This window comes from Puntigrus tetrazona, chromosome 3, assembly GCF_018831695.1.
Source record: "Puntigrus tetrazona isolate hp1 chromosome 3, ASM1883169v1, whole genome shotgun sequence".
In the NCBI taxonomy this organism is placed as follows: domain Eukaryota; kingdom Metazoa; phylum Chordata; class Actinopteri; order Cypriniformes; family Cyprinidae; genus Puntigrus; species Puntigrus tetrazona.
Window position 1 is genome coordinate 28,889,500 of NC_056701.1, and position 19,086 is coordinate 28,908,585.

Below are 19,086 nucleotides of genomic sequence, written 5' to 3' on the forward strand. Positions count from 1 at the left end.
TAAACATATCAGTTATGTCTCCTTTAGCAGATGCTTTCATCCAAAGCATCAAGTATTTTATTATTTATTATTTTGACCCATACAAAGTATTTTTGCTATTGCTACAATGCCTGTGCTTTTGTGGTCCAGGGTTACATTTAGCACATGGGATCCATTGTGACGTGATATATGACGATGTTCTGTTGAGGTTCTATTGTCGCTCGCCTCTAGTTTAGAAGGGATGTTACAGTAGGTCATATCATAACATTGAAATTTGATTCGCCTCATGATTGGCTGAATGTTAGTTCACGCAATTCTAACCAACAAATCAGAGAACTCTGGTGAAAATATTGGCGATTGATCAAGTGCCAGGGACAGAATCACTTGTTTGAAAAAGGTGCTACACCTCTGCCCTCAAACTAGTCCAAACCTGTATGAATTTCTTTATTCTGTTGAACACAAGTATTTTGAAGAATGTTGGTAGCCAAGCAGTTGCTAGTAGCCACCGATTCCCATTTATTTGTTTTAGTTTTTTTCATAAAAAGGAAATTAATGGCTACCTAGTAAATGATTCTCCCGTTTGGGTGAACTTTCTTTTTAAGACTAGTTGATTCTCTTTAAGACTAATATTGGTTTAGTTCAATGCCCACCCACTGAACATTTTGGAGCTATTCAGGTCTTTATTTCAATGGAGCGTGGTTATGGACAAATTTTGCATGACTCAGCAAAAGTAGAAACCAAGCAACATAACCATGCTACTTTTTGAGCCTGGTTAGAAGGTCTAATCCAGACTTAAATTTTAATGGATGCGATTTATTAAGTGGTTAGAACACAGAGTTGTGGTACAATTAAATTTTTTATTATTTTTTTTTCAATACACTAATGAGTATTTGATGAGAAAATGTGCTTAATTGTCATCTCAATAATCTCATAATGTAAACACTTTTTACAAATCTTGATTATCTTAATTTGACTTTAGCTGTGATTTAAATGTTTTGTTTTTTGGGGGGAAAAACATGACCTAGACGTGATTTGTGAGATTCACCCACTCAGTCTAGCTTAATCCAGCTATATATGCACAGCAGGGCAAATCGTCTGGTTGTCCATGGTTACCTGCTTTCTTGAGCTTATTGGTCGCACAGCTGACAAAGACCACCCAGTTTTTGACTGCATGGGGACCTTTGATGTGGCGAGGGTAAATGTGTGGGCCATGGGTTTGAAGCCCTCTTAAAACACACTCGCACACTTTAACAGCCTCCAGAGTGGCGTCAGTGTATGTAGTCAAAGGTTTGTGTTATACACGCAACTCACTATTCTTGCACACATTCGGATCATGCGGTCAGTTTATTGGAAGAGAAATAAATGTGCAATCTGGACATTTCACCAATCGTCTATTTTTCAATTAAACTCAGTTCAGGAGTAAAAACAGCAGAGGTATTTCCGTGGGGCTCCCACACATTTGCCGTACCTCGACTCTAGAGACTCTGGGCCTCTAAACATGACATTCATTCTCACCCCCGCGTGCAATGAGAAACCAACGGATTGAGCAACAGCAACCGAAACAAACCAGATCCGTTAAAAAATTCCCCGTACTTTTTCCCATACTAGTCACGTGAAGTCCCGTTTGGGTGGAATAAGTGGCTGGATATGGGAGCTCTATTGAATGCGATGACTCAGGCCCAGCTCAGTTCAAACAGATGGCAGCTCTTAACAATGGATCAGAGACAGATAGATCTCTCTGTTCTTGGAGCCCCAACTGAGAACCCACACCACCTACACTGCTCTACAGCCGTGCTTCCAGCTTCAGTCATGCCTGTGAGAAACACACCTGACAGCAGTTTACAGCGTTCACCTCATCTTCAGAGCTGTGGTTGTTCGGAGTGAGCGTGAAGTTCTTTAACAAAGGATTGGCATTTCTTTTACTCAACGTTCTTATCCTCACACCATAAAACCTTGCTCTGGGACAGTTTCATCTCGTTTTGAAAGATTCCATGAAGTCTCTGCTAACTGTGACTTGATTTGGTTGTATGCATTAAAGCAGAGGGATTGAATTGAATTTCCATTAAAAACAGTCTATAAGATTCCATTTAAACCTGGTATTAATATCTGTTTTGTGCATTCCAGTCAACCAAACCTCCCCAGACCACAGTAAAGGATTAAAAGAGGGCGTATGTCATTTTTGACTGTGCTAAAGCGATTAAAATACTGTAATGTGTTTGCAGTTATTTAGGAAACATGCTGAGTTTACATATTCGTTTCCTAGAAAAACAGTGCTTCCGCAAGCTATTTGTCTTTGAATTGTGCGTCCCGTGTCGGAATGTCTGTTTTTGTTTTAATCTTTGTTTTAATCAATTTAAAAATTTTGCAAGCAGAATTTTTTTAATTAGTATTTTTGTTCCGTATTAACACAGCATTAAATGCATTATGCATAGATTCAAGATTTTTAACCGTGCCAAATATTTTCTGCCAACCGATTTACCTTTTTTTAAACGACAAACTGTGTCTCAGTATACTGCAGAAGATTTTAGTGTTATTTATTTATTGAATTCATACTAGAGTACCTGTACTTCTAACATTTTTAATGCGTATCAGTGTCTAATATGTTGTCATGTGAGTCCAGTAGTGAGAAAGAGTGTGTCTCATTAGTCAAAGAGCCTGAAATAAGCTTTCTGGGTCTGAGCAGCTCTCTGAAATTATTTTCCATATCAGCTCCACTGCACAGGCCCTGTGGGGGAAGAAATCGGATTTTCTCTCCGTTGTGCCAATGGGAAGCATCATGGGAAAGGGGAGCAGATTGGATTGTAGGGAGATGGGCTGACGCAGCTGTGGGCGGCTCTTTATATGTGTGCGAGAGTTTGAGGATGCGCTGGATGAGGCGAAACACAATCTCAATTTTGTGGCACTGAAAAAGGAAAAAAATTCTGAAATCGGGTCTGGGTGAATAATGTTGAGAGCTGAGACGCAAAACTATTTTTATATCTGCGTATTAGAATATTTTCCGAGCCCGGTGTGTTTTGTATGCTTTAGCACAACGGTGCGAATAACAGAAAAAAGACAAAGTAACGTCAAGTCCAAAGCAAGTTTTTGTCTCACCCCGTGACATGGCAAGCATAATTTTAGCAATGGTTTAGTTTCTGGGTTTTTTTAGCAGGTAAAATCTTGCTGGTCCATCTGCTGTGCATAGCAGCAAGTTAAACTTCAGATATCATCTGACTGGCTGTGATCTTGTCACTTCACACCGGATTTTTATAGTGAGGATAGAACATTTATTTGATGAAGTTAAACTCTAAAGGATGTTCATGATTGTAATTCGAACTCTGATTCCAATTATTAGCATCTATACAGCTGTGATAACGTATACGCACAGGCATATTTGATATAGACATAATTAAATTCTAACCTCCCCGGGCAAAACTAGTTCTGTCAGAATTTGTCTTCAGAGAGTTTGTGCTACTGGTGTAGACAGCACCACTGATAATAATAGGATCGTTCTAGTTTTGTTGCGCTACGCTTCTCGCTCTCAGTGTAGACGGGACGCTAGCTGGGAGAAGAGTGGAATTTAATAAAGTGAGAGTGGGATGAAAGAACAACACGAGGTGTTTGGAGAGAAAACAGTGTGTAGCGGGAGTCCACTCCTCTCTGCGCCAAATGGCAGGAATCTGGCGTGAATCGCGGCTCCTGTGAGGTGATGTATGTAGTAAAGCTTTCGGGAGGCTGTTGGGGTTTAGCTGGCTTATTCTATGCACATTATTATCAATGGCTGCTGTGTCTTAGCAATTAAAGTTATAGTTAACCTTATTCATCTATTCATCTTCATATCAAAGCATATCAAATGTTCTTCCTTCCGTACCAAGACTAGAGGAGTTATTTACACCCATGCTCTTTTCCGTTCAACGTAGACTGCTTGTGAACATGCATCAAGCTCCAAAAAGAATGTAAAGTACCATATTATTCCATACAACTCTTACAGTGTTTTCAAAGTCATATGATACAGTGTTTCAAGTGACTGTTTTAAGAGTGTGTTCAGAGACCAGACATCGTTTTTTTTTTAAGTCTTTGCTAAGGAAAAAATATATAAAAAAATCGTATGAAACAAATGTCAAAAAGGCTAACAAAGTCTTTACAGACTTTACTGACGATACTTGCTTGCACTTCAATTCATTAGGAGACATCATTGTAAACTACTTTCTCAAAGGATTTTCTGAGAAAACAAGAGTTCTGACAGGTTTCTGAAAAGTGTGCATGTTTGTTGGATAATTAAAGGAACTAAAAAGTGTGGAGAGAGCGGCTTACTGATGTCACCGTATGTATGCTAGGGTTAGGAATACAACATTATAATACAGCATGTGGCTAAATCCAGCAGTAAGTGGTTTTCTGGTGTAAATGTGAATGCAGTCACTGTAGTAATAGTTAATTAACACAATAGTTGTTTATAATAAATGGCAAAAAAGATGATACAGTAGCATCATTTTGTTTATTATATTCATTGAATCGCAAAAATTAAGTTTTGAAATGAAATGTGTTTCACACTTGTCGTCGAAATCCTCCATGCTTGCAAATCTGGGTGAACTGTCCCTGTGTGTCTGAGTGCACTTGTGTGTGCAATTGAGAGAAAGAGAAGAAAAAAAAGAATTTCTCCTCAATTCTGTTGATGATTTCCCAAATTTGGAACAACTTACTCACCATGGTAACAAAGAATGACCCGAACTATTTCAACTTAACTGATCACACTTTCTAAAATATATACAAGTAAAATAAAAGTACAACCCCTATATAAGCAAGCATTGAACTGTTGTAAAAACTATATGTTGTTTTTTTGTTGTACTGAAAATCTTCCAAACCTTGTGCTATGGCTTATATAAAACAGTATGGACTCATTTTTGAGACCGAAATGCCACTGCAATTGTAGATTGATCCAAATAGACTGACATACACACACACAATCTCAGCACAGAAAACCTATGCTCTACTTGAAAGCTATCATTGTTTGAGAGAGGCTAGACTTCCTGCCATGGCACTGCTCATTCCGGCCCTGTTATTTACCGTTCCCATTAACCGTGTCCTCTGCAGAGCTTGACATGCAGACAGCCATCCATTAGCCTGTTTGCCTGAGGTTTGAACCCTTATCAATGAGCGATCCATGTGCAAATAGACCTTTAGAAATGAAGATTTTTTTTCAAGCTGAACCCTAGTACACTAGGGTGAGGTTGACACACAGCAGGTATTAACGCAAATGTTCCTGCAATGTCTTTATCATTACTGACAACTGATTTGTTTTATATTTTATTTCTTTCACACTCGGTTCACAAGAGTTCAGCTGGTGGCTATTTAGTCTATTTTCCCCAAGCTTTAATCATCCCATATTATTTAAAGCTTAGTTCTCTTAAAAACGACAATGGCTTTTTTCTATTAAAGACAACAGGAACATTCTGATTTCCAAAGCTGTTTTCCGTACCACAAATGCAAAAGCATGTTTGTGGACAAAGCATTACTTGCCTACCGCCATAACTCTTGAATCTTAATTGATCTTAATCTTGAATAACCAATTGTGTCGAGCCTCACTGAAGTCAATCTTACCAGGGCATGCCCTTATATGCACAATGTTTCAATATGCCTGTATATTATGTTAATAAATAGATGCACTTGCTATTTGAAGAGTTTTCAACCCACATGGAGATTTGTGTTGACTTACTGAGGTTTAGTTTGATTTATCCCCATCTTGTTGGCTCAATGAAAGCAAACAATCAGTGTTCAAAAGTCTCATTAGTTTTGGTTGAAGCTATGTGTCAGTTCAGTTTACATTAGACAAGAAATCTTGGACAAGAAATACTTGTCACACCACCCTCTTTGATTTTTAGTTTCGTGGCTAACCACCAAGCCACTGTACAAACACTGGCTGCCACCTCACACACACATAGCCTCGAATTCACCACTTCCTCTGCCCTTATCGTTTTGTCACTTTTTTTCTCTTTATCCTACTCTTCTCTAAGTAAACACCCTTCCCTCTCTCTCTCTTTCTCCATTCGTCAACACCCACAGACCGACCGCATCCATACTCAACTGACAAGAACGCAGCGAGTGTGGAGTGTCGGAAGCATGTGCAACCGATCCCTCCTCTCTCTCTCTTTTTCCACGTGCTTTCCTCCTCTTCCCACATTAGTCCTGGAAGCACTCCAGCTTGACTCACTTTGGTACTGGTCAGAGCGGGACCGCTGTCTGACCAGCCCACTCCAATTTACATGCTCACCCACTCACCAACTCACACACACACGCACTCATCCAGATTGGCCCCTGAGGGTCCCTCCACTTCCCGCTCTACACGTCCCTCCAGCATTGTGAAACAGGAGCGCCATCCCAGTTGTCTACAAACCAATAGGAATGTTTGGCTACCAATTCTTCTAATGTTTTCAAGATGGCTTTGACTCTTATAAGGAAATCCCCCCAGTTTAGTAGCCATTTGAAATTCCTGCTCCTTTTTTACAGCAAGGAAGTGTTTTCCGAGTCACCAGTCGTGCGCCCCAGTCAGTACGAGGCTAGGGAGTTTGGAGGAGCGTTCGTGGTGTCGGTGTCGGTACGCAAGGATTGTACGAGGTGCCAAGGCTCTTATGAGAGTCTGAGGTTCTGCTTTCTTGAACTGCACATCTAACATCTGTTTTCTATAAGCGATAAAGAACAGAGGACTCAAGTGACCCTTACGGGATGTTTTTACTGGGTAAGTCAAAGTCAGACTGTTTCCCCACTGCTAAAATACTTTTTTGCTTCTATTCCAACCGCTGTAGCCTGTCGTGTGCAGTGTACACAGTGGTTACTGTTCGAGGACAGCTGTTTTTTTAAGACCCTTACTTCTTCATTAGGCACTTTAATTTACTACAAGAGGGCTTATTAAACTATTTATACATAATTTCCTCTTCACTTGTTATTCAGTTATTTGGAATTCCATTGTTGTGGACTGTAGCTGCTTTCTTAGACGTCGGTCAGTCTGAACTGCTCTAAACGTTTCCGGCAGGATCCACAACCTGCATATTAATGAGTTAACCACTTCTAGACTCTACGGGATAAGCAGTAATTCAAGTTTAAAAAGTGTGTGTGTGTCTCTGCTTTCAGCAGTGATGTGGTATGAGTCCATGGTTAATATGAGCAATCCAAGCAGTGAGTCCAAACTGACGATGTCATGTCTAAGTGTTACTTACCGCCTTTGACACAGGCCTACGATCAGTTATTGCCCTCTAAAGCTTCACTTCACCAATAGATGACAAACTGCTCAACTTTCATCCGATCAGTGTAAAAGAGCAAGTTACCAACACCCCAGACCGGCTCAGCCCACAGAGCGTCTGGTTTGGATGAGGCCATGCTGTTCTCACTCATCTTTCCCATTCTTGCCATCCCCATGACAACAGCACCATCAGACGCCTCCCTCTGAGCTGACTAGGAGCTGAATGAATCTTCCTGCCTCCGTTAACGGGTGGCAGGGCCATGGCATCCACTGTGGCGGCACATGAGATCCAGTGTGTACACATAGGAAGTGCCAGGACCCCGCTGGTTTTTACAAGCCTGTGGGTGTATGTGTGGTTCCTGGGGATTCAAAGATTCGCTTATTCCCGTGTCTGCAGTCCATCCATGCTTTTCAGATATAATGGGATTTTTATATGAAATGATATAATAGGATTAATCTTTGTTGTCACGGATCAACGCCAATTACGATGCACATGACCTGGATGTTTCTTAAGCTTTTAAGGTAGCACCAGACTGGCATGACCAAAGATGTAAACAGCGTCGGGTCAGAAAAAAAGGTACAGCTCTTAGCTGAGTAGAGCCTCGTCTTGCTTTTAATAACATGCTAAATAAATCCCTAGTCTGTGTTCCACTTCAGAGCTTATTTTCTTTGGCATCCACCCCAGGTCATGTGTTTGTACACCTCTACCCATCAGCTCAGTTGCTTTTTCTTGGATAGGAAATTTGCACTGCGTTACAAATGAGTATTTTAAGGTATAGCTCAGGCAGTGATCTTGACTTGGTGTTTGTTCTGACTACAGACCAATGAATGAATGTGGGGTTATGCTTATTTAGGATTATGTAGTTAATGTGAATGGGTGGGGCATGGGGAGTGGTAAAGTCTTTCATCTGACCAGTGTGGTACGGCCAACATTTGTGTAGTTGGATACTGTGAAGGCCAGAACAGAGAGTGGGTGGCTGTCTAAAGTTTGTAATTACAATACTCCTCCTCTTAGCTCCTAAGAAGGCCACTTCAATTTCCCTCCACCTCCAGTTTCCTGGATGCTTATCTGTCATGGGATAAACTGCAATGTGTACATTTGTGTTTTTGTCCTTTGTTCTTCTGTGATCACACTTTGATTGCCTTTGACATTGGAGTGGCCTTGTTTTGCTCTGTTGCAGGGAGTCAGAATGAGACGTCTGTGTTCTGTTAACATCAGACTTGCACCGTTCATGTGTTTTGTTTGGAGCCTCGCCTGTTCGGTTTTGTGTGTTTGGCTGTTTATGATTGAGATATTAGCGCTTAAGCTTGAACATTTTTAGTAAGGAATAAATATTTGTACAGTTCATTGTTGTGGTCATTGTTTCACTTGTGTATTGTGGATGGAAGGTTAAAATTAAACGATTGCAGTATTTTTTATAATTTGCAAAAATCTGGTCCACAAAGACATGATTAGACATGATTAAAGTGTTTTTTTCCATCTTTGGCCTGAGATGAGGGGGTTGGCTCCAGCATCCCCATGTGACATATCCAATACCACAACTTCAGAAGATACAAGTCATAAGATCTACAAGTGGAAAACTGGGAGTATAGTTAAAACCATGCTTAATCGATGTGTCTTTCTTTCTCTCTGTCTGTAGTGAATAATAGTCCATCAAGCAGTTACAGGGGTGTTGCTCTGACTGGTCAATTACTCATCTTTGTCTAGCTGGCAAATGCAAGGGTTGATATAATTCTAGCAGCTATTATGAATAGAGGCAAACAGGGTCACAGTGAGAGCCCAGAAAGGACTCACTACATTTTGTAGTCACCATAAAATGTCCTTGCGTAATTATGATGCAGTCTAAGGCCAGGAATACATGATTTACGATGCCAGACTGAAGATGTAGAGTCAAAGGTTAAAATGCTGATTTACTAAGACTGTAAATTCTGTGTAAAGCGTTAGCTTGTTTAGGTCAGGGTTGTGAAGACCTCATCATGCTAATATTCTCCCCAAATCAGTGGTTGAGAATGTGTTTTTGCACATTCTTTGGACCCACAGAGACAACCATGATGTTCTGTAGGATGTCAAACTGATGCCATAAGTCTGAGGTCGAAATGCAGCTGATTGTTTTTTTTTGGATTCTTCAAATACAGTGAGAATGTGAGAATGAGACGGAAGGATGGAATTCAAGCAGGACAGAAGAAGGTACCACGGTGGAGAAGGCTGCTGACAGAATTGAAGAGAAAAAGAGAGTAGAGTTCAGGGTGAGAGTGAGGCCATGAAAGTAAATGACCAAAAAAAGAGAAAAGAGTATCAGAGTAAGGGGGAGGAAAAAATGGGATGGGAATTCACAGGAGAGAGTGAAAGAAGAAAGGAGAGAAAGATAGGGTGTGCATTCATCTGTGAGATGAGATATCTGTCCAGTGATGACTTGACGTATCTCTGATGTCCCAGGGCTAAACTTTATTATGTATGTGTGTGTGCTGAATAGGTGGTGTCCACTCTTAGTTGTGGAGAATGAATGGATCTGGCACACATTACCAGCTAACCTCTGAGCTGACCAGACATGCTTCCAGGGCACAAGCAAGTCAATTTGATATTTGTTGCTTAAAAAAGCAACTCAGCTTAAAACACACACCATCTTACAGACATTTATACTACACAGAAAGTGGATTGTTTGAGGCATTTTGTAGAAAACTGATATAATTGAGTACAAGAGTATATTCTATGTTTCTTTTTATTTCAGATTTATGTTCCATGAAACATTAATTAAAAAGCAAAAGGTTTGTAAGTTTATGGCTCTTAATATTGAACAATGTGGACTAGAACAGCGTTTCCCAACCCGGTTCCTGGAGGCACACCAACAGTACGCATTCCAGATGTATCACTTTTCTGACCCATTCATTTTAGGTCTTGGGGGTTTTTACTGAGCTGATGGATTAAATCAGGTGTGCTTGAATATGAAGAGTTCATAAATGTGCAATGTTGGTGTGCCTGCAGGAGTAGGGTTGGAAAACACAGCTTTATGCTGATGATCAAATTCCGAACAAGCTCTGAAAGTAAACCAAGAGTGTATAGACAATAGAAATTGCGTTACAAAGTCTTTGAATCTTTATGCTCAGATATGTCAGCACACCTAACATTCTTTTCCCTTTTTACACAGGCAGTGGACTGATGGGCAATTCCTCAGCCTCCTTCATGGGGACGTTCCTGGCCAGCAGTCTAGGCTCCCCTCCCTCACACCCACCACACCCCTCCAGACCACCGTCCTCTCCCTCCTCTCCTCCTTATCGTGGGGGTCCTCACTCCAGCGCCTCTCAGATCTGGTTTCCCCACTCACATGAAGGTAAGATGGCTCCGTTCCACTCACCTGCTCATCTGTCTGTCTGGATTTGTGTCCATCCATGTGTTTGCGCCTCTGGACTTTCTCATCAAGAGGAAGCAGCTCTCTCTTTTTTATGCACTGTGAAATGTGCCGCCCCAGTGGTTTTCCGCAGTGCAGAAAGGGGACAAAAGTTCAGCCAAAGAATCTTGTGGTCTGTGATGTGCATCAACAAGAATTTATGCGCACAACGTTCAAACTCAGACGCACACAAAACATTGGAGGACGAACAAGCTAAATGGTCAACAGCATCGCAGCTGTTGTGTAAAAGCCAGTGTGGCTTTTCTCACCATGCCTTATACTAGCTCGGCCCGAGCCACACCCGGCCCCCAGCCTGCCAAATCAAGAGCCGGCCTTCTCCAGCACTGGCTCCAGATCCCAACAGATGACAAACTCCTACAGCTCTGCAGAGAGAGCAATAGAGAGAGAGACGGCAAGAGTAGGAGATGCCCAGGCATGCCCAATGGCACTTATTCACACATAAATCCCCTTCGGGCCACGTCCAAATGTGCCAAACAGTCATAAACCATTAGGAGTTCATCCGTGTGTTGTTTGTGTAATCCTCAAACTCAGCCTCTCTGAGCGCAGCACTATCCCCATGCCTGTTATCACTATACCCCAGTCTATTTTCACTCTTTTCTTCACATACCTTCCCTTCTGTTATGGTGGAAGACAATCCTGTTCCATTTGAAGTTCACACTTGGAAGAGGCGTGTGGAGATGACTTACCTTATTGAGTCTATCAGTTGTCCATTTTGAAGATATTTCTGGTCAAGGACCACCAATTAAAATTAGTTAAATTCAGTTTTGAGACTTAAGAATAGGTTAAATGGTGCCATAAACCTTGAAACAAATGAAGCAAATACAGAAACGTCTTAATATAGAAGCCTGTGAACCCTGACTCCAGGAAATTACACAAAGCCAAAATGAAATTTTTATGAAACCTTCTCCCATTTTTATATGCAATGTGTATCAGATGGTCCGTGGGTGTTACTTCTAAGGCTAGCACTAGAAATGGACTAGCTCACCAATATTCAAAACACGACTACCCAGAAATTGCCCATATGTGCATTTTGACAAACCTGCTAGGCCACAAAAAGATAAAAATCCAGAGATGTTGGTATGTTCCTTTGGCCAATGGCAAACTGATCATGTTCCCAAAGAAGCCGGACATTTTTAATAAGAATGATGATGATAATGGTTACGTTACTAAGTAATAAGGCTGATTATGAGTGGGATTATGATAGCAAGCTATTATCTGTATTGCAGTTTAATTGTGCAGAACGTGGTGTGAAAGTGATTGAATCCTGGCTTGCCATCAGCATCATTCAGCTCTCTCCTCTATAAGATAATTGCAAATTGTCTTTTCTTCAGTTTGCATAAAAAAGCAAGTGATCAAAATGAGAAGCACAATTACCCAGCCTATTCTCTGCACCCTGTGGGACGGAGTCTCCCGCCAGCAGCAGTATAAGCGTATCTGCAAGAGTGCTTTGAAGATATCCTAAAATTCCTTATGCCTCAACGTCTGTGAACAGTTTATTATGGCATTCAACATATCAATGAAACTGAATAAATTGTGTAGCACTTTTATTGTTCTAAAATTTTTTTTTTTTTCCAGCATAAATGTTCTTGACAAGCAAATCGAGTATCATTTGTTTTTCATAGGATATATCTTTAAGTCTGCTCAAGCATATGTCTTGAATTGCGCACAAGCATAAACATAAATCTAACAAAATGTAAATACGAAAAATTCTCATTTGTAGCAGCTCTTTAATCACAGTTTTATGAATCTGAAAACTACAAATGTCTTAAAGACAAATCACCATATTGTAGTTGCCAAATATATTTTGCACTGACATGCATCGCATTAGATGTTGTAAATAAAAGTTTTTTTTTCTAGTAACAGAATTGAATTAAGCTGGTATTAGCTGGTATTCTGCAAAACGGCCCTGGGATCCTATGGGACTTGGCTCTCAAAGGAGTTGACTGCAATTGTATTAATCTACTGATGCATGACCAGATAATGTCATAACAGTGTGTATTAAGTCAGTAGCATACGTTCAGGCCATAAACAACAACTACTGTATATTCAATTTCTTGTAGAAGTAGGAAACTGAAATACAGAAAACACATGGAAAGCCCAGCAGGCACATTGCCAGCTGGTCTATGTCCAAATTACAGCTTTAACTGTGCCAAACAGGGGCTGCCATCCTTTGCGTTTTTCTACCCCATTTTTCTAAATAAAATGATGCTGGACCTTATGCCGGAGCTGCTGCTTGGATGTTCAAAGATTGGTAATAGTAGTTTCTCCACTGACTTGAGAGCCAAACATAACAATTCCAACCTGAGGACACATTTTAATATCTAAAGTATTTGTTATGCTATCACAGGCTTCTCCAAATAAAATGATTTTAAACAACTGAATGTGCCATTTAACGTGTTGTATTGCCAAATGGCATTTCCAGTGTAGCTATGCTGAATATAATTATAACATTTGTGTTGTTGATGTTGACTAATGTTTGCAAGTCTTGGTTCAAAACCCTTTTTGGGCCTTATTTTTTGGCAAAGAATCGCCTTCTTCATGGTGGAACAGTCGCAGATTGGCCACCAGGTCCCTTGTGGTGGAAGAAGGGTTTATGTCTCTTTATAGCCCTCATGCATCACTTGTTTCATCTCTCTCAATCCAATCATGTCTTTTTTCTGTCAGTAGAATGCTGGCTGTCCTCTCCTCCCCCTCCTGCATCGCCAGGCTCCATCACTTCCTTTCAATTAGCAGTCCTGATGAGTACCATTCACCTCCTCCCATCCTCCCCTGTCTTTCCTCTCCACCCTCTGCCATTTTTGTACTGCTCTGTCACTTCTTCTCAATTTGCAATCTCGACAGGCAGCTTTATCTGCCCCTCTCTGTCTCTCCTTAAACAATTTACTCTGGGCTATTTACAGATGCGCGCTTGTATGCGCTGTCATGAGCAGACACACGGAGAACGATCGGCTGTCCATGTGAACAGGAAGATTGAGAGATAGGATTAGCAGGAATGTGCAAATTGTGTACCATTAGCATTTGTAGACGTTCCAGCTCTCTTCAAAGAATCTGCCCGCGTAATAACAGCTTTATTGTCTGGGAATTAGCCAATTCGATAAAATGCTTTTCAACTGGTTTGAGCAAAAAAAAAAAAGAAAAGAAAAAGGCTCTCATTTAATTCATGAGTTCATGAAATTTGAAATTTGCCACAACCCACAAGCTGGTAAAATTAAATTTGAATCCGAATGACGGGAAGAGGGATTTACTGAATTGTAACCAAAATAAATTGAGCAAAATCACAAGGTTCTGCACAGTCAAAAAAACTATAAAAGTTGCAGTTTATTTATACTTCAGATTCCAATTCCAATGGCACCGTTCTGTGGCAAAAACATTAAAGTTATGAAAAAATATCATTGACATGTTTTCAAATGTATTAAGGCCCTGGTATGATCCTCTAGCTCTTCTTATTTTTGCTGATTTGGAGAAAAGCCTCTAAAGTTTTTCTTATAAATATTCTGCAATAGGCTTGCAGTAGCATCCTGCTCAGATAATAACGGTTCTGCATGTGCTGAGTGAGCTGGTGTCAATCACTTACAGACAGCTGCCGTCTCTGTGAGTGCAACAGTGTTAGCAGCATTAATGTCAGCACTAAGCGGTAAAACTCTGCCTCATCTAGCCTGCTGGCACAGCACCTTCCCTTGTCCTGGCCAGATTAACGGCTGAATGTGCAGTGCAATGCCCAGCGGTGCCTGCTCACCTGCCCTGAGAGGCCTCTGCCTAGCACCGAGCAACCAGCCACTATCGGGCGCGACCAGACGTCACTGTGAAACGGGATTACGCTGCCAAGTGTCACGCACAGAAATACAAAAGACACCAGAAAAACATCCGAAGGCTGATTTGCATAACGCAAGCTTGTATCACACTTTTGCATAACCCACAGAAGTAATGTATTGTTCAAAGGGAGCCTTATTTTTTTCTATTCTTAAATGAATTGGCATAAATGAATGTGCTTATTAATGCTGACAGGCAGTGAGAATAAAAATGGAGCTTGCAATTATCACCTTCCTCTGTGCGTTTAAAAAAATGGAGCCGCTATTTAACTGGAGGGTGTTTTATGTTCTTCAGTCTGAACTGCATTATACAGAGAGTTTATCTAAAAAAAAAAAAATAAATTACTTATGTCATCCCAAACCTGCCAGGTTTTTTTTTCTTTTTGTGGAAAAGATAAAACAGATATTTTGATAATTGATATCCTGTTTTTGCCAATACAATGAAATTCTGTGTGTCCAAAGCAAACCAAAAAAATTAAAAAACTTAATAATTTACTCACTCACAAGAAGATAAATGGGAATATAATGGAAGTAAAAGTGGACCAGTTTCTATCAGATTCCGTATCAATATATTTGTGGTTAGCAGAATGAAATTCATACATGTTTGGAACAACTTTAATATCTTTAAAAGATGACAGAATTTACATTTTTGGGTGAAATATCCCATTAAAGACTGTACATTGATCACTGTATTGACCAATTGACCATGTTTGTCAAGCATGGCAGTTTGCAGATAACATTTTAATATTTACTATTGTTATTTTTTCAGGGTAATTTATAGAAGGTACAAGGAAGTGTACATAGTACAACTAATAGTTAATAACAATAAGACAAAAAAAAAAATCAATAAACAAACAAATTTAAAAAAAAAACTGAGTGACTTAAAAAACATAGTACTATCCAGGTTGCAGCAGGTTAACTGTTTTTGGTAAATCAGGAAATATTTTCTTTTTCTCAGTAATGTACTGTGAAAAATGTCATAAATATCACTCTCGTGTAAGTATTTGAAATGTCACAGTCAATCAGAGCACTATAATTGTCCCAGTAAGTTATGAGGCTAACATTTATCACATATTTAAAGGTTGAGGTCTCCTCCTTTACTGAGCTTCAAAGGCTTGTGCCTGAAAGGTGTTTGGTTGTCTTGTAAATTCTTTCCCCATGGCTTTGTTGTGTTAGTCACAGATTTTAGAGAGTAGAGACAGCTGAAATAAAGTTGATCCTTGGCCTTCTTCTCAAATCACCACATGTTCTGGTGTGAGGACTCTTTGCTTATTGTTTTACTGTGTTATCTCTTACCTCAGCACTGGGAACTTGTGAGATTAGCATGGTGAGAACCATATGTTCAGGAGACCGAATTCATCCATTACTTGAATCCCCAGGCCTGAACTTGTCTTCTTGTTTGCATTGCAAACCCAAATAGGAATGGCAAATATGACATCCAAAGCCTGTGGTTATTGGTGAATATGGAACACCAGCTGCATTGGAACGGGGGGATTAGATCCGGACCAAAATGCTTACGGCCAAAAGAAATGTGGCTCAGTGATTATTGTCTTGTTATCAGAGCTTTCCTTGCCTTATTGCTCTCTCTCTCTCTTCCTTTTTACACTGTTACTTTCACTTATTCTTTTGCTACTGTATTTTATGTAATTTTATTTTATTTTTCTACACATTTGCACTAATATGATGACCTCATTTTTTCTTTTCTTTTTTTTCCACAGCAGTCCCAGGGTATCCTCGCTTCTCAGGGAGTCTAGCCCACACCTTTCTTCCCATAAGCCATTTGGATCACCATGCCAACAGTGGGGTTCTTTATGGACAGCATCGTTTCTATGATACACAAAAAGGTGGGCAAAATTATATTCTGGAATTTACATTTTTGCTTATTTCATAAACCGTTATAATAATGAAGTTGATAAGTTTGTTAGTTGATAAGATAATGATAGGTTTTATATGCAGCTGCACTCCACTGTTGTTGTCTGTAAATATGATAGTTCTGGCATAGTTTCATAAATTGACCCTCAAGGAAAGCTTAAGTAGGCACAAGTTTAAATGATTAACAACCCTATCTGATCTACTTTACAGAGAACTTCTATTTAAGAAGCCTCCCGTCCCAGCCCCCACTTATCTCAGCCAATCACAACATCCAGCCGATGTCAAGGACAGGTTCAGGACAACCACAGGGCTCATGCAGCAGGGACAGAGATGCAGGAAGTGGGATGAACCTACAAAAGGGTCTTAAAGAGCCTAGCTTAGAAAGAGGTGTGGTTTCAGCAGGAAAGGACAAAGACAGGCCTAGTAATAAACATGATACTAAAGACCGACATCACCACCAACTACCCCATCATCACTCCCATCAACCCCAGCTCCACCCACAACATCCAGCCACTATGGAAGAGATGAATGGCAGGGGGCACAAAGCCACTCTGCCTATGGAGTATAAGGAACATCCACAGAGCATGGGAAAGCCTCTTAGTGCCTGTCTGCTCAATGGAAAGATGCTAAATGGGGACCATGGAACAGTAGCAAAAGGCTCCATGGCTACTTGTGGTGGGGATGGGGTGGGCAGAGGTAATGTAGGGTCCAATAATGTCCAAAACAGACATGTGGGTGGTGGCACTAATGGGCGCTGTGGTAAAGAGGCGATAAGTGGGGAGATGCGGATCAGTGAACAGCCTTCTACAGACTGTCTGGAGAGAGGTCAGACACTGCAGCATTCTTTGTCCTACTCAGTACCTCCTCCACTGCCCATGGCTGCTGGAGGTGGGCATCCAAGTGGCTTCCACTGTCTGCAGCTCCATCCTGGTCACCCCCATCACCCACACCAAAATCGCCACTCTCACCATCACCCTGACTTTTTCTGCCCTCCACCGCCAGCCCCTATGGGAAATCCTTCCTTACATGATAAAGGAATCAATAGTGGTGGCTGCAGAGACCCCAAAGTGACTGGAGCCACATTTATTCCATCTGTTAGCCACCTTGGGGAGAAAAATGGAGGCTCCTTCCAGATGGGCAGCTCTGAGTGCCAGGGGGTTGGGGGCGGAGGGAATAGTGTCAAGGACAAGGCCATGGAAAAGACTGGCAATGGGGGGCATCATGGTAACTGGCCCAGGAAACAACAGCATCAACCTCCGACCCAGCAGCAGCATCCCTACAGAAAAGCTGAAAAAGGCCCTGACTGGATGCACAACCACAACCACCACCATCATCTACAGCAACAACAGCAGCAGCAGCAGCAGCAGCAGCAGCAGCAGCAGCAAAGTCATTCCCAGCAACACCAGACTGTGCGCTCCCGCAGTGCTGACTGCATCAACAGTATGGAAACAGACATGTTCAGATCTACTCTGACTCAAGAGACAAAGGCTGTTCATCCTCTACCCAACCAAACCAACGCCAATTCCCAGCCCTACAGAGACTGCTCACACTCGGGGCCTCCAACCATTCCCTCACCTCTTGCTGGGAAGACCATGACCCAGCACACGGGTGGAGGAGGACATGGAAGCTGCTCCATGCAGCGAGATGGACAGAAGGTTGCCCGAATTCGCCACCAACAGCACAATAGGGCTGTCCCTGATACCCCTGGCACAGACATGGCCCAGGTTAATGGGAACCAGGAGATGAAGCGGAAGATTGAAATGTCTCCTTACAGCTACAACAACAATGTGCAGCATCACCCACATCAGCAGACATCAGTGCCACCTTGGGCAATGCAACCTCATCACATCCACTCTGAAGATAACCAGCACAAAGCTTACATGGACCCTAACAGTGGAGCTGCCAATAACAGACCGTCCACACAACAGCAGCACCAGACGGCAGGAATGGGTCCTCCTGCTCCTCCTCCCCTTCATCCCGCTCCTCCTCAAAATCAGCAGGAGGTCACAGGCTCACAAGGAGAGAACAGTGCCATGAAGAACCTTCTGAAGTATAGCAACCAGCAGCCTCTCCTTTTGTCCCAGAAGAGCCCATTTGGAGGGCTTGGGAACCTCAAAACAGCAGCTAATGGCACCAGCTGCTCTATACAAGGAGGCAAGCAGACCCTACCCTCCAGGAAAGGCCAAAGCCATGAAAGTGAGCGAGCTGATTGTGGTGGACATGGCAGAGAGATAGGAGATGTCCCACATGTAGAGGGGGAGGTGCGACAGCCTCCGGTAGGGATTGCAGTTGCAGTGGCAAGACAGAGAGAACCTCCATGCCAAGCATCAGGCAGCCATCCCAGCAGCCGACAGGGGCGGGTGCACTCCACCATGAAAGGTAAGCTTGACCTTTGATCTGTTAGGGCCATCCTAAGCAAACAATAGGCAGGGACGCAGAGCAGTTTGTTTATTCGTGACCTCTGGAAGACTTCACTGATGAAACATAAATAGCAAAACTTGCCAAGACCCAAAGTGGAAACAGCTTTTGGTTCTTCCAACTGAAAATGCCTGTGCAGGGGGAGAAAGAGCACATGCCACTGTAGAAAAAGGGCTGCTCAACAGCTGTTTGCATGCTGAGCGCCAAAGACTGTGAGAGTTGCAGTTGAGAGAAAATCACTGATGTAAATTTGTTAACCATTTTGTAGGCACTCCACGCTCCATGTATTCTTCGGATTCAACTGGAGAGGAGGAGAGGAAAAGGATGAGTGTAGAACACATGGGCCACCGCTGCCTAGAGAGAGAACGAGACGTGTATATCAGGTGAA

At 41.7% G+C, this 19,086-nt stretch overlaps 1 protein-coding gene across 10 annotated transcripts in view; it reads left to right on the forward strand.

Annotated features, from left to right (window-relative positions):
• The window catches only part of LOC122334478 (BAH and coiled-coil domain-containing protein 1), a 64,006-nt gene that overhangs the window by 20,421 nt on the left and 24,499 nt on the right, over positions 1-19,086 (forward strand). For 9 of the 10 annotated variants that reach the window (XM_043232488.1, XM_043232444.1, XM_043232460.1 and 6 more), the window contains 4 exons: positions 10,339-10,521; positions 16,127-16,252; positions 16,491-18,659; positions 18,967-19,081. In XM_043232488.1, coding sequence (XP_043088423.1) covers positions 10,339-10,521; positions 16,127-16,252; positions 16,491-18,659; positions 18,967-19,081 — 2,593 coding nt within the window. Of the gene's footprint in view, positions 1-6,356; positions 6,692-10,338; positions 10,522-16,126; positions 16,253-16,490; positions 18,660-18,966; positions 19,082-19,086 lie in introns of those variants that run through there. The other variant, XM_043232479.1, reaches the window with a different exon arrangement.